This window comes from Pochonia chlamydosporia, chromosome 1, assembly GCF_001653235.2.
Source record: "Pochonia chlamydosporia 170 chromosome 1, whole genome shotgun sequence".
NCBI lineage: Eukaryota > Fungi > Ascomycota > Sordariomycetes > Hypocreales > Clavicipitaceae > Pochonia > Pochonia chlamydosporia.
In genome coordinates, this window is record NC_035790.1 from 8314144 (window position 1) to 8329046 (window position 14903).

Sequence of the window (14903 nt, forward strand, 5' to 3'; positions counted from 1 at the left end):
AATGTGACATGGTGGAACAGGAAGTAATAGAAGGGTCCCCTGGCGTTGGTGACGTTTTCACCGCCGTGGCGTGTAAGGCAGCTGGTGGCAAGTGGAAGGGTGGACATGACATCTCCGGCCATGTATTTCTGCTGGTGCTGGGGACGTGTTTCTTGGCCCAGGAGATTGGATGGTCAGTAAGCCGATGGAGTAGCAGATTGAATGAGGAGAGATGCGTCGTCATGCCGGACGGAGCGGTCAAGAGCGCCAATGTTGAAGCTGAGACGCCAGCTGGACAGGGAGAAGGGCAGTATTCCCTGGGCATTGGAACAAAGACGGCCCTAGGAGTCATGGCATTGAATCTGTGGATGTTGCTGATGACTGCTATTTATTTCCACACGTGGTTTGAGAAGGTACGTTGATAAGTGTGCCCGCTGAATGGTGACTGAGCTAACCGGGGATAGCTGACGGGACTGATGACTGCTTTCATTGGGGTGTATGCGATATACATTGTTCCTCGATTCATGCCTGCAGTAAGGGCAATTCTAGGAGTGCCTGGTGTGTGAAAAGCCCTCCAGACTTTAGATAGAGTGAGGGGTGGAAATCACACTGCAGATAGCGAGGATGAAACGCAACCCAACACAATTGCAGACATGAACATAGATAATAATAGTCCCCCCCCCAAAAAAAAAAAAAATCACTAGAAAATAATTACAAATCAAGTTCAAAATAATAACCCTTTTGTCCGTTTGTCGCGGCATATCGATGACTTGAACTGTCTGATGTGACACGTGCGCCCCACCACTTTGAGTCTCTCGTCTCCAACTGCATCACATCAATCGTCTCAACTTCATCTCAACTTCAACCGGCTCATGGGCCATCCAAACACATCTCCCGCCATGGCTCGCGCACTCAAACCACCTGCCAATCTCCCGTCTCTCGTCCAGACCACGTTTGCCAAAGCCCGTTCAGCAGGGGACCTGCATTACTTCCCGACACAAGTCACCCTCCTCCCCGTCCACTCCGTTCCCGTAAGACTCCCCGTTTTCATCCACGTCAAACGGCCTGCTTCCCGTCCCATCAACATCCCCAGACTAACATTGTTTTGATGAAAGTTTCAACTCCGCTTCTCACCAGCGCTGGCCAACAAGCCAAAACCACCACCACAAGATACTGCATCGCCAAAACGAACATTTGACCCGTTTGCTAACCCCGCCGCGGCGCTGTACATCGCTGACGTCGGACCATCGCACTACTTGGTCCTGAACAAGTTCGCTATAGTGCCAGAGCATTTCATCCTCGCAACCAGGGACTTTAAAGAACAGACGGATATTTTGGAACCGTCTGATTTAGAAGCCACATTAGCGTGTATAGAGGCGTTTGACGCGGGTAAAAAACCAGGCGAAGATGACGGATTATTTGCATTTTTCAACTGCGGCGAGCATTCTGGCGCAAGTCAACCGCACAGACATATCCAACTATTACCTGTTGATAGAATGAGAGACGGCCTGGAATCCGGTGCCGCGTGGAACGTCCTAGCCGACCGTGACGACCTTGACAGCACGCCGTTTGTGGTATTTTCGGAACAGATCACGCTGGGCATGTCGGGTGCCGAGCTACATGGTATTTATGTGCGTTTGTATCGACAGGCATGTAGGGCTGTTGGTGAGCGCACCGGTCTGCCGATGGGGGACGTGGCCGCCGATGGTCCTACACTGATAAGTTACAATATGGCAATGACCAAGAATAAGCTCGTTATTTGCCCGAGATTAGCAGAGGGAGGGTCGGTGTATAACAAAGCGGGAGAGGATGTTGGCAAGGTTGCGCTGAATGGGACATTACTTGCGGGTACGGCGCTGGTGAAGAATGAGGCGGAGTGGGATGCGTTGCGTGGGAATCCGGAGTGTTTAGTTGGTGTGTTGAATGGTATTGGTTTGGCGAGGAAGAGTCACGATGAAGATGGTGTGAATAAGTTATAGATGTGTATTTAGGACAAATAGAAATTATAGCTAGCAATTGAGCGAATCCTTTCAAAGGATAGTCTTGGTAGTATCCCATACCCGTAAATCTGTCAATAAGCCTCATTTGGGCAATAGTTTTCATCCGAAACGCCGAATTCATGGTTGCAAAGCTGGGTTCAGAAAATAAAGCCCACCTGTAAACCCGCAGCAACACAAATGTTTCCATCCTTTCCTTCCCTCCTTTCTTCACTAAATGTAGTGGCTTCCTCAATAGAGAAACCCATCCTGCACAAGGCCGAAGCAACTCTCGTTGACACCATCACAAATACTTTAATCCTTGTCTTCCCCCACAAAATGAAATGGCTTCTTTAATGGAGAAACCCACCTTTCACAAGACCAAAGCAGCTCCTGTTGACGCCATCACCAATGCTTCCCAGTCTGTTCCGTATACTTGGCATGGCAAGTCTTGCCAGAAAACTTGCGCGAACCGCCATGGTCAAGTATATACTTGCCCACAGACTCCCAGAACACCTTGGGCTTTCCGTTGAGTCGACGAAATAGCGGGACAGCCTGCAAAAGAAGAGTTACCTAAACAAACAAGTTAGCTGGTAGTATGCGAGCAGCGTAATGGAAGCGTACATCTGACTCGAGCCACTGTGGGTTTCTGACTCTCTGCACAGCATCCTGGGTCAAGTGGCGGTATCTGCCTCGGAGTGTTGACTCCGCGATGCCAAATTCGTGGGTTTTCAAGATTTGTTTGTAGCTGTAACCCTTTTTCTTGCCGTCAAGCAGGATTTGGTCTTGAAGTGCTCGTTGGGGACTGGGGGTATCACTCCCACGACATTGAGTCTGGGGCTGCGCCGTGGTAGCTTTAGCCTTGGTCTGTCGGGCACTGGTGTTGGCACCTCTCTTACGTTTCTTGAGAGAGGCCTTGGATGCTTTTGATTTGACGACTGGTGATGTCTGACGAGTAGTGCAGCTGGTTGTTGTGCTGGAAACTGGGGAGCACGAGGTTGACCAGGGGTCAGGGCTATCAGGGTGAGAAATTTCCAGGTTGGTAAACTCGGGAAGCAAGTTCTGACCGGGAATGAACAAATAAGTCTCGCTAGGAATACTCTCACTTCCTAGGAAATCAGAGCCTGGTGGCGTAGGAAAGTAAAACCAGGGATCTACCTGCGCGCTGGCACCACCTTGTCCCGTTGCGGAAAACGGTGTCGACGAATTCATTGTGGCGGCCGCGTCGTTTGCAAAATAGTCCACGTCCAAACCGGCGAATGCCTCTTCGGCGTAAAGTATTGCCGTGTCGTAAGACGGGGTATCAGATGGAAGGGAAGGGAAGAGAGGAACGATAGAAAAGTCGGGTTGAAGGTCGTGTTGCGGTGTGAAGTGATAGTAACGTTGACCTTGATCGATGACGGATAGGTCGTCTTGATAGCTCTGGATATTGTCAGTTGCCGTAATTGAACAGGAGTTTGGTGCGACCAACCTGATTCATCTCTTCTTCGTAGTATGCCATGCTCTATTTTGTTGGGCAGTGTTGCTTGTACAGAGACAGATTTGCTGTCTCGCTGTCGACGTGGATGAGTTAGGATGTGAGTGTACGTTTGATGGGTAGCAGTTACGGCGGCTACCGGCGTAAGAAATGTTAGGAAAGTTGCAGGTAGCCGTTGACAATGAGGATGAATGCTTTCATTTCATGCCTGAACAGCTTCATCGTTCGGAGTAATATGGAGAAAGGAAAGTTGATACTTACGCTGTTGGTTGCAGGATGTGAGATATCAGGAGATGGATTGCAGATGGTGATGAATCCCAAGTGCAACGGAAGAACAGATACTCTGTCGCAGTGCGAATCTGAGGATCTGAGGATCTGAGTGAGGAAAGAGAAAAGATAGAAGAGCTTCGAGGGAGATTGCTGGACCTTAAATGTGCGATGGGGTGTGATCAAAGTGAGCAGAGGGTGAGCGAGAAGTTTTAGTAGCGGGTCAAGAGAAGGCAGCAGGGAAAGTTGGTCAACTGACAATAGCATAGTTGGGATGAAATTTTCCTCTTCATTGGACTGGTATACACTACCTTATTTATACCAATCTTGATATTGTGATGGCAGAAGATTGTATCCTTCCAGCTCCACCAAGTGAATTTACACTCTTCTGACTCTTCAAAGAAGCATATTTCCATTTTCTTACTATTCTCCATGGAACCACAGAAGCTTGGGCAAAGGCTTTGAAGCTTAGGCATAGAGATCCAAAAAGATACAACTCGATCCTCAGTGGAGTCTACGTTGCCGCTTTGGTTCCCATTAACTTGGTGGCGACTCTCATCCCTGTTCACATCCATCTGACGGGTGTGTTGGCATTTCCGATTTGGGACGAAATGGGGCATTACCGGGGTGCTTGCTATTGTTCTTCTGTCGCTCTATTGTTTTCTCCATCTGATGCTGATCAAGTCATGATTATTTCGCCGCTAGTCCTTCGAGCCGTGAAGCTGAAGTTGCATCTCTTCGATTTGAGTATCACATTGCCAGGAAAGTAGATCATCTCAATAAAAGTCTTCATCTCTGAAAGCAATGAGGCTCATCTGGTGCTCCCATCATACCCGCTTACGGCAAAATATGGCTGAAATTTCGTTTCCAGCAAACCGGCTCGTACGACGGCTTCTTGAGCCATGGCCACAGCGCGAGCCACATGTTCAATTTAATTTCAAAAATGCACGATGAAAAAAAAAAAGGGAGCAAGATTGGATAAATGCTCTGCCTAGAATAGAGTTGTTTCACCAACCGGGGGTGTTGCATGTCATTCTCAGGAACCGCTGCAGCAGGAGCACTGATGTGCATCATACTTGCATGAAGAAGCGCAAGGCTAGCTCACAAATACAACAAGATCAAGGCTCTGGAACATCATCTTTGCCTCTAAAGTCCAAGATCTCAAAGGAGAGGTAGTGGCTGTTACTCCCTTGGCATCTTCTTCCACAACCCCTTTCCCGTGCTCTTACTTCCGGATGTGATCGCCTGGCTCATCATGTAAACGGGTTTACGATATCCATCTTTCTAGGAATAATCACTCTCCGGAAGACTTCCTACACTTCCGGTTGCACAATGTGTCTGGCACCGGGCAACACCGAATTTTCCTCCTAGGATAATCGACACCCCCCTCACCCCCCTCCCCCTGGTTACTCAACACTGATTCAACAACTACGGCACGAGCTGTGAACGATGATCCCTGCTCTCCATCTGGAGAATTTTATTCCTCAAGGGGATACCGGAAAGTGGGGGCTGAATCACGCCTCATGCAAGTCATTCTTTTCAAGTGGTGATCCATGAAGGTAGTGGAAAGGAGTGCCGACCAAAGGCTATGTGGAAATGGTCGATGGTATCCTTGACAACAAGTTGTATGAGTAAGCTTTGTATCTATACCAGTGACAATATTACAATGCTGTGTCTTTCAAATATACTAAAATTCTTTCAAGAATGGGTTACCGAACGTGTCACACGGCGAGAGCAAGCTCCTCCAAGACGAAAAAAACAGATATTTCAAGCGGGTCGTACGACAGCACGGACTTTTGACACGCCCCGAGAGATCGAGCCGCATCAGATGTGCCAAGTAGGGCGACCAATCCAAGCCTTTGCCATGGCTCTGGATCGTCTCTAATGGAATAAGCACGGTTCATGTTGAACGATCGACAAACACTGGTCGCCAGATGGCGTTTTGACAGGCCGTACCTCGCGCAGCTTTGCTTTTTTGGTGCCAAGGGCGGTTCGGAAACTGCCGAGAGAAAACTCTTCGTTGGAAAATAGCTGGTCTAAGTATGGCGCACTGCCACTTTTGGATTTGACCAAACAGAGCGTATCTGTTTGATGAATTTACAATGTCTAACCCAGATAGAGACGTCCTTGATTTGTTGGTATGTTACTGCGAATAGGCTGAAGGGGGTTTAGACAAGTGGTTGGTTATATGCTCGAAAGTAGACTATACGCCAGGATAAACTATGGCCGGGCGTTCTGTGAGAGAGGAATCTGCAGCTTTGCCAACTTGCTGATGATATTGTTGTTGGTGTTGATAGATGAGCGGTTGATCCTCTTGCGTCAATGTTTCCAGGGTAGTCAAAATATTCATGTAGCGTCGATGTCTGTAGTCATTCTCCCGGCTTTACTACTCGTGGAACAAGAAAAGACACATATTTTCTTCATCTTGGCTGGTTTCCAATGCTCATCTCCATCTTCGTTCACCCATAATGGAGGCCAAGTTGAGATTGTGAAGAGATCGTGAAAACGCCTTTTACGGCTAAAAGTGGTTCTCAGCACAACCGAATCGCTTCCCGTTCTCGGCTTGGCCCGGCATCGCTTATTGACTTTTTATTATAACACATCATCACGCTTGACTGGCTTGAGCGCGTTGGAAATATGACCAAACGCATGTCGCCCAAATACATATCGTCGTAGCTGGACATGAGTACGGTGCCTTCTGGTTTCGGACTCAGTTTTTTGAAGTAGTGAGCGGTCTCATGTATCAGATAGAGCTTCACGCGCGATCCGTGCTCGTTGGCATCGTGGGCTAATTTGATGGCAACTTTGGATACAGCTTTAGACGCTACAGTTCCATACGCTCCGTGGCTAGCAAGTGACGTCGGTGTTTTGATCGGTCACTATGCCAGAGCCATGGTAAAGGCGAAGGTTGATACGGAACCGTTAGATAAAATAGTCGCCTTGCTGCCAGCTTTTGCGTCTGTTTTAGCGTCTCTGCGAGTGCGGCGAAGTCTCGATTCATGCAAGGTCTGCTAACAAAGGGCATAGAACTTGGCTGAGCTGAATAAACTGGCTACACTCACCTGATGACACATACGTATAAACGAGTTTATTTACACCATTAATTGCCCGGAAATAGATATGATACTACACAATATTTGTTCTCTTCTTGTTTCCTAAGATTTGTGCGTGCCCTGGTGTCAAACGGGCAACACTCCAGTCCATTCACACGAGACGCTAGGCGCAAATTAGAAGTAATTTGCAATCGACATGCATTCACTTTTTGATGTATTCTTTTACGAACAGAAAATGATGCCATGTTGTATTGTTGCGTATTGCTCCACCAAAAAAACTACAAGAAGTGGACATGGGAAGTTACAGCGTCCCGTCTAGAGGGCGGATAGAAGAATATCGTCACTTTGCTTTGGAGAACCGAACCCGAAACCCTTCGTTTATCCAGGTCGCCATAACACTACAGTACAGCCTCGACCCGAATCTGAACATCTTGTCCTGAGACGGGGGATATGATGCCAAGCGTAGGCACTTTGTCGTCCATCTCGGGAAAAGCCTGGCTCTCAATACCACCAACGACTTGTATCTCATACCTCGTCACAAGAGTTGCAAGATAACTCAACGCCGTCTGCTGCGCCAAATGTCTCCCAGGACAATACGTCGCACCTCCACCAAACGGTCGGTACGTTCTTGCCGAGGCAAGCTTGGGACTCTCCAGAAACTTGTCAATGTCGAATCGTTCCGCATCCTCACCCCAGTACTCTTTGTTAAGGTGTAGCTGGCGGTAGGGCATCATTACGTCACTGCCAGGCTTGAACTCAAATCCTGCAATAGTGGTATCTTCAACGACGCGCCGAAACGTCGATGCGCCGCCGTGGATCCGCATTGTCTCATAGAATGCCGCGTTGAGCTTCGGGCATTCCTTTAGAAGACACTGGATATCAGGCTGGTGCTGTGTGCCGTTCTTGAAAGCTGGTGCGACTTCGCGCTTAATGTCTTCCTTAAGTTGTGGATTGTACAAGGTGTGAGCCAGGAACCAAAAGGCAAGAATGGACGGGTTTCCATTAATCCTGGATGATGGGTAAGCATATGTTTCGGCTTGATATATCGAATGGGCATAGACGACTTACGCCCAGTACAGCTTGAATAAGACCGCCGCAATGTCTCGGGAGCTAATACCGTTTTTGCGCATCTCGTCTTCCGATCTCAATACGAAAGGAGCTGCATCCCGTCTCATATCTTGAGGCAGTTCAAAATACTTGGTCAAGCTGTGAACACAAATATCCTTGGCATCGTGTGCGGTTTTGGACAAGATTTTGGGGTAGCGGAACAGCAATTTCCACGCATGGTGATTGAACGTGTGGAAAGCATCTAGTAGCTCGGGGGAGTGTTCAAAGCATGCATTTCCAAAAAAGCTATTGGTCGAGACCATAACGATAATGTCACCCGTCCACTTCAGCATTCCATGTACATGGCCATTTCCTGTGGTAAACCTGCTGTCGTGTTGTAGCACTCTGTCCAACTCTGAGAGAAAGTCACCGTAGAACTCTCGTGAGGAAGGGCCTTGAATCATGTCTGCTCGCACCCAGGACCGGACTGAGTTGGGAACTGACAGGGAGGTTTCGGAAACCATAGAACTCCACATGATATTTCGGGCGTTCTGGGAAACGTCAACATAACCCATAACTTGATCAATGTATGCATCAAACAGCATTTCCCTCGTCTTTTTGTACGTCTCAGCGATGTGTCGTGGGTCAAGAATAATGTAGGTACGGCGACCCCCTATTAATACACTGAATGGCTGCGCTGGGGTCTGGAAATAGTTTCTGATACAGAGTGAGTGATGGTGTCTGAAAAGTCTGGGAGACAACTGACCGAGCCCCTACAAGAGTCTTGTGGGTATCTCTAAGGAAGGCAATTGAATGCCCAACACCTAAGGAACTTTCAGTTTCACACAAGGTATGTTGCGCACAATCTCGAATTACCTGGTAGCCAATATGGCAGCATTGGAGGCTCCGACTTGGAATTCCATAGTGCGCCGCTTCGCAGAAGATATTGCCATGTGGAATATGCAGCTATACAGAGTACGAGAACTCGAAGTAAGATATAATGAACAATGGTCAAGACTGTTGCACTGAGCCCAAAGGCGTTGGTGGCCACGACGTCGGCAACGGCGCCGGTTGGGCTGGCAGTGACATTCATAATACCCTTTTGCCTGCTCGTGCGAGGCTGAGAATTGTGTGCGATTAGGAGGAGCAGACAATTTGTGTTATAATCGCCACGCCACGCTCATCAGTGGATTGGACGTACGAAAGATGAGTCTCAGAGCAGTCTCTGTTGATGTGTGGTTTACTCCTCTTCTCTATTCTAGGAGCATACGGTGTGTCAGAGTACTTATAGATAACTAAGTGTGAAAGCGACATCCGTGTCGTATACTTGATTCACTCCATCCCATTTTCAGGAATAGGATATTGGTTCATCTAGCGGCAAGATCCTGCACTTTTTCTTGTCGATGTGGCTTCGATGTAACCCCACCGACAAGATCGTGGCCAAATATTGGACCAGAAGCGCACGGTAAAATAAGATTTTTGTAATACCATTTTGGAATTGGACTGCGATTATTCGTCCGGTAGCCGATGTCGTGCGTGAACCTTGACAGGCGAACCGCTTTGGGGGGCAATATGGCCAAGGATACAGGGAAAAGTTCTGTCCCTTGTCATGCAAGTAAGCGATAACACTTCAAAAGCCCATCAGCGCTGGGCTGACATGCATTGAAGATACAGGCTTTTGGTGGATTGTCCAGAGTTAAGGATTAGGAGGCGTCAAGCCTGCATCGCAGGGTGGTCAACTGGGACGTAGGGAGTCTTTATCAGAGTGGCACAAAAGTAGCATGTGTGGTATTTTGCAATGAGTTCAAAGATAATTGCCTCTCACGTCAGCCAACATGAAATATGCTCACTGATTTCCAGTAGTTCTATTCTGGCAAGTCGCATTCCATTGAGTGCAACATGCGTGAAGGTGACAACAGGCAGTGCTGTATGTGGCAATACCAATTATTGTCAGACTCAAGATCAACTACAACTCGCAATGTGTGACGTCGCCCGCACAATGGCATTCCGAAATGTCATTGAATATTCAACACCCAAGTGCCGGAACCCATGCATGAGGCCCAGATTGCCGCGTGTACTGAGAGTACATCTGCCGTTTAATAACTCAATTATCTCCAGTTGAGATACTCCCTATGCCCTGTTCACGTAAAGCATGACGTGGGCTTTGGTCATCGTCGCGTCGGGTCAAATCCTTACACACAGCATCAGCAACGAAGTCTAAAGTGACGCCCGCCGATTATGCCACCGGTTTCATTAAAGGACTGCGCAACTGCCAGTAATGGTTGGAGAAGTTTCGTTCATGGCTCTTCCTTGCTTTTCCAGTTCTGTGGACGGTCGGCTGACGAATTCCCGGTGGTCCCAAAATTGACCTCCGTCTGGTCCACCCTCTGGATTCTTCCACTCAGATCGAGGAGGGTATGGCGATGTATCAAATAATAAACGAAGCGCAAACCTTGATGCCGTCGAGCTCGAGAATCCGATGCGGCACGGTTCAATGAAGTTACCTTTCTCGATGGTGACAGCGTAGAATTTAGGTTGAAAAGCGTCGTCTTTGAGACTAAGCTCATTGATTATAGTACTTTTTGACAAAATTGAGTCTCGAGCCCGTTGCGGAAGCCGCTTAGTGAGAGTTATTTGGAGGTTAAGCTGGCCAAGATGCCTTGGGTTTTTGCTCTGTGCGTCGCTGACGGTATTGACACTTTGACTTGATGGCTCAACCCGGTCAACTTGTTTTATGCTCTTCCACTCAATCTCAGCAGCGATCCAATAGTTCAAATTGCAACGACACCATAACTTCAACCTGGTTAGTGGTCATCCTAGGGTCACGGGGATGGCTACATACCTCGCCAGTTCCGTCGTTGTTGAAGCTTATAGACCTGCCATCTTGATCATACCACCACTCCTCCTCACCACACAGGATAGAGCAAAGCGCTTCGTTCATGTTGTAAAAGTGGTTGCAAAGCGGGAAGTTATGGCACTGGAAGATGCCATTGATTGCGAAAGTAAACTTCGGATGAGAATACGTGTCATCGCGCAGAGAAAGACAGACGACTTGTGAAAAGAGTGGACCCGTCAATACTCTGCCATGACAAAATTATGCATTGATGAATAGATGGCTTATATTTGGTTCAAGGGAGACTATGTGCAGCATTGACGGGTGCTATTTTCCTTTTTTTCCCTTTGTTCTCTACTTGTTTCTACAGTCTACGCGATCCTTGGGCGCGATGAGGGCCAAAACATAAGCGAACCAAAGAGGCAGGATCGGAGGTTAGAGCCCAGCTCCAGATACGGGCTCGTCGACCGCGTTGATGGGTCATCAACTAGCATGAGAGTAATTGTTAAATACACTAAACTTTCCTGACTTATTCGGTATTCACATGTCGTGCTTTTCTCCTCTTCAACTCAGGGACTAATAAAAAGATATACCTACCAGGCATGACGAATAATCGGAATTGCATTAACAGGTCGCATTGTCGATATAACGACAGGTGCAGCTTGAGCTATCAAGCAAAGCGAAATTATGATATTCACCAAGTTGTAGACTATACATTGTAGCGCATAGAGGTATCTTTGTCTTCCCTCGTTAAACATCTGACAACCCCCAAACCTCATTACACCTAGCCGGCGCCTCCCCTGTAACATTATCCCAGCAAACCCAATCAGCACTACCATATGCACTGATGGCAGCAATGCCCGACTTGTCTTTATTTGGAGCGCACTGGGCCTTGATGCGCAACCCGCCTTCTTCACCGAGCAGTTGTGGTGGAATCAATATCTGCAGAAGCCCAAACCCTTCGATTCGGCCTAGCAAGACTGTATTAGGCGTTGTGAGCGACTTGCCACCTGATGCTGACAGATACGCAGCTCTATTACTAGCTGTAAGGATGGTATTAGTCCCAGACAAAAGCAAGAATTTATTTCAATCAGCGTGCACAGCCGCTTTGACAGGTACTAACCTCCAGCCTCCCACCATAGCAGGCGCTCGATTCGGCAAGTGTAGCACAGTCCCAGTTTGTATCAGCTCCAGGCCATTCTCCGATCTTGGGGCTCATGTAAACGCCTTTGCCTAGTTGATCAGAGCTTTTAGATCCAGACCAAACGAGCATGCCACCCGCTTTTGCGTACTGGGCGGCTTGTTCCTGTTGCAATTTTTGCTAGTTTCTCCTCTCTGCCTGGAAGCTCTGTCTTCCTATTTGATAGCAGTGGGCATAGCTAAAGGGGTAGCACATGAAGGGGTACTTGGTAAAATAGGTGATAAATATACGGATTCTCAACTTACTTCGCTGACGGTTCTATAGCTTACGAGGACGCTCGATCCGCGCGTGTCCAAGAGAGAAGCAATGACGGAGGAGATAAAAGCAAAAACTGCTAACGGCTTCACCCTTGGAAGCAAGCTGATGAAGTGAGCAAGTAAAGAACGGTAGAGCTAGCAGAAGTGTACTGGACGAAAGCAATTTCACGGGGACGTATATATAGAACCACGAGAAGCGGTTGGCGTGTGATATATACAGAGCGATATTCGGATGCGTTGGCACTGAAAAATAAGGGACATGAGTCCACTCCTGCAGACAACTCATGCCAAGACTTCCAAGAAGAAAGGCATTTATTAACAGAGGTCAAAACAACCTACAACGGGGCCGTTGCGCCGCCGTGAAACAACCGGCACTTGACCCTCAACTTAGTAGAGTGACCCTGGTAGACTACAAAATAACTCCTAATCGCCGCGTGATAGTGCATCTTGGCCTTTTCAACTCTAAGTATGTGCCATATCTTTGAGGTGATGGTATGCTTATGCGTAATAGACTGTAATCTTAGGCTGTCGTCATGAGCTAGGTAATGGGTTCCGCGTAAATTTCTATACTGCCAATAATTGGGTTTTTTCTGGATTAGTTATAGTCTGTCTTACTAAAAACATACTGCCAGATCAACAACGTCGCCGCGGCTCCGGACACGTCTTCTTCGCTGCCTTACATTGACAAACTTCGCCGGGAATTACCATTCCAAGGTAAACGTGTCAAACATTCTGCCCGACACTAAGCCTTGCTTGAAGTTTGGCCCTGTTAAGGTTAGCTAAGCTGAGCTACATCAACGGCGCCGAGAAAAGGGTGCTGCTGTTGCAAGCAAGGCTAGGTGTTTGTTATTCGTTCATTTTGTCTGAGCTGCCATGCAGCAACCACATAGTGACAGCACGTTATTATTTGCACAACCAAGTTCTGGAGAGACAACCACTTTACTGGTCTCACATAGCAAAGCCCATGGCACAGAATGCTTGACAGATGTTTCTCAAACACAGATCAAGTGTCCCAAATTGCCACTACCGTTGTTGTTCGTCATTTTCTCTCCAATGGTTCATCGGTGGTAATTTCGTTCATTTCGACTCCAGCATAGGCAGCAAGCAAGCTGCGTTGCGAACTCGGTAGAACACTTCGTCGTAGCAACCTTACTGCTCACTTGCTCATGATCGATACGCCCCCTCCTGTCATATTTTTGCCCCCGTAGAACTAAAATTGGGGGCTGTCTGATGGGAAAGTGCAAGTCAATTGATGACACTGCGAAGGCTGATGGCTAAGCGATTGGCAAATGTTCATCCCCCATTTACTGATTCACTTGAGTCTTCCTCTAGGAAAGACGCTGACCTCAGGCGCCGTATCACCTCCACGGCTGAAAGGCGCTTCTCGGGTTCGTATGCGACCATGTCGTAGACCAAGCGGATAAACTCTTCTCGTTGACGGGTAGACAGATGCAATGCATCCTTAGCAACCCGGCTGTCAATTGTCTTGTCGCTGCGTTTTTCTTCGAACCACCACTCTGGTTCTGTTGTGTCCTGTACTTGTCCCGGTTCGCAGTACCCGTATTCATCGAAGTCGAACTTTCCTTTCCAGTGTTGGGGTATCGGGCCGAGATAGTTTACAATCGTACCGATTAGGATCTCAAATATCCGAAATACTGTGGGGAATAAGACCTTCTTTGTGTGAATCTGGTAGAGAACGCATGCAAGTTGCCAAACATCACTTTGGGCTGAGGGTAGATAGCCAAAGCAGAGTTCTGGGGGGAAGAAATCGATTGGGACTCCCAGCGACGGTGGCGGGCGATCTTTGAAGAAGGCTTGTCCGAAGTCAATAATCCGAATCTTAGTGAGCAGAGAGTAGTCTAGGCTTGAGAGGTGAGGGCTCTGAACAACTTGCTTCGGAGCATGCGGTGAGCATCGGCCGCTGGTCAACCTGAGGTTCTCCGTCTTCACAGGACCAAGAAGTTCATATATACGAGCTAGAGACATGGACTGGATGTCTGGAAGGTCGAATACAATATTAGATACGGTGAGGTCTGCAGTCATATTAATGCCCGTTATTCAGCCGAAGTTAGCCTTAAGGTTAAGGAACAGCTTACCACCGTGACAGACTCCATAGTGATGGAGGAAGGCAATAGCGCTGGCAACTTGTTGGCATATCTGGTGTCGCATACTCCTAGATAGCGCTGTGGAAACATTGACCTTCTGTAGACTTGGTCCGAGAACAGGAAAGGTGAGACAGCGATGCTTGCCGTTTGGGCCGGAGATCGTGAACGAGTCATACAAAACTACCACGTTCGGATGCCCAGGGCCGGCGACAGTTCTTAGGTGTTGAAGGACACTCAGTTCGCCATCGGCCACGTCCAAAGGCTCGGCACAAAGAATTTTCATGGCATAGTAAGATGGTGAGGGCGCAGACGAGCGAACTAGCCAGACTGTCGAGAAGCCCCCATGGCCAAGTTTGTGGATGACTTCGTACGCCTGCTCGCCATTACGGATGGTGTCACCAATGTCGACCGGATGGTAACCACCAGGTGCGTATTTCTCGACATCCTCAACGCATGGCATTAGAGGCTGGCGATACTGGAAGGGGGGCGGTGTCTCTGGTGACATAATAAATGATAAAAGTGGTTGAGATTGACTCTGTGATGGGAACCTTTGGGAAGTCTTGTCAGATGGCTGGGACGGAACAAAGGCCAAGTAGCACCAGACCAGACAGAAAAAGTGGAGAGCAGCCCGCAAGTGGTTTGCAGGCAAGCACACAGTGCAGGCAATAAAATATGGGGGGCTGCCGAACATCAAATTGATGCCTTCCA

General features: G+C 48.2%; 5 protein-coding genes across 5 annotated transcripts; 1 reads left to right on the top strand and 4 right to left on the bottom strand.

Annotated features, from left to right (window-relative positions):
- Positions 1–851: 851 nt before the first annotated feature.
- Positions 852–1958, top strand: VFPPC_02199 (alpha-galactosidase; the record flags this gene model as incomplete). Its single annotated transcript, XM_018281887.1, has 2 exons — positions 852–1046; positions 1095–1958. 2 exons carry the CDS (start codon positions 852–854, stop codon positions 1956–1958), a joined length of 1059 nt encoding a protein of 352 aa, XP_018139003.1.
- A 402-nt stretch (positions 1959–2360) lies between these two features.
- Positions 2361–3456, bottom strand: VFPPC_13223 (hypothetical protein; the record flags this gene model as incomplete). Its single annotated transcript, XM_018291000.1, has 3 exons — positions 2361–2528; positions 2580–3377; positions 3427–3456. The coding sequence occupies 3 exons, from the start codon at positions 3454–3456 to the stop codon at positions 2361–2363; spliced, it is 996 nt and encodes a 331-aa protein (XP_018139004.1).
- Positions 3457–7150: 3694 nt separating this feature from the next.
- Positions 7151–8892, bottom strand: VFPPC_02200 (cytochrome p450 protein; the record flags this gene model as incomplete). The annotated part of the gene is made up of 4 exons (XM_022428269.1): positions 7151–7760; positions 7821–8516; positions 8566–8623; positions 8676–8892. 4 exons carry the CDS (start codon positions 8890–8892, stop codon positions 7151–7153), a joined length of 1581 nt encoding a protein of 526 aa, XP_022284125.1.
- Positions 8893–10052: 1160 nt separating this feature from the next.
- On the bottom strand, positions 10053–10740 carry VFPPC_02201 (hypothetical protein; the record flags this gene model as incomplete). The annotated part of the gene is made up of 2 exons (XM_018281889.1): positions 10053–10592; positions 10642–10740. 2 exons carry the CDS (start codon positions 10738–10740, stop codon positions 10053–10055), a joined length of 639 nt encoding a protein of 212 aa, XP_018139006.1.
- Positions 10741–13383: 2643 nt separating this feature from the next.
- VFPPC_02203 (protein kinase) lies at positions 13384–14700 on the bottom strand (the record flags this gene model as incomplete). Its single annotated transcript, XM_018281891.1, has 2 exons — positions 13384–14123; positions 14187–14700. 2 exons carry the CDS (start codon positions 14698–14700, stop codon positions 13384–13386), a joined length of 1254 nt encoding a protein of 417 aa, XP_018139008.1.
- Positions 14701–14903: the final 203 nt, after the last annotated feature.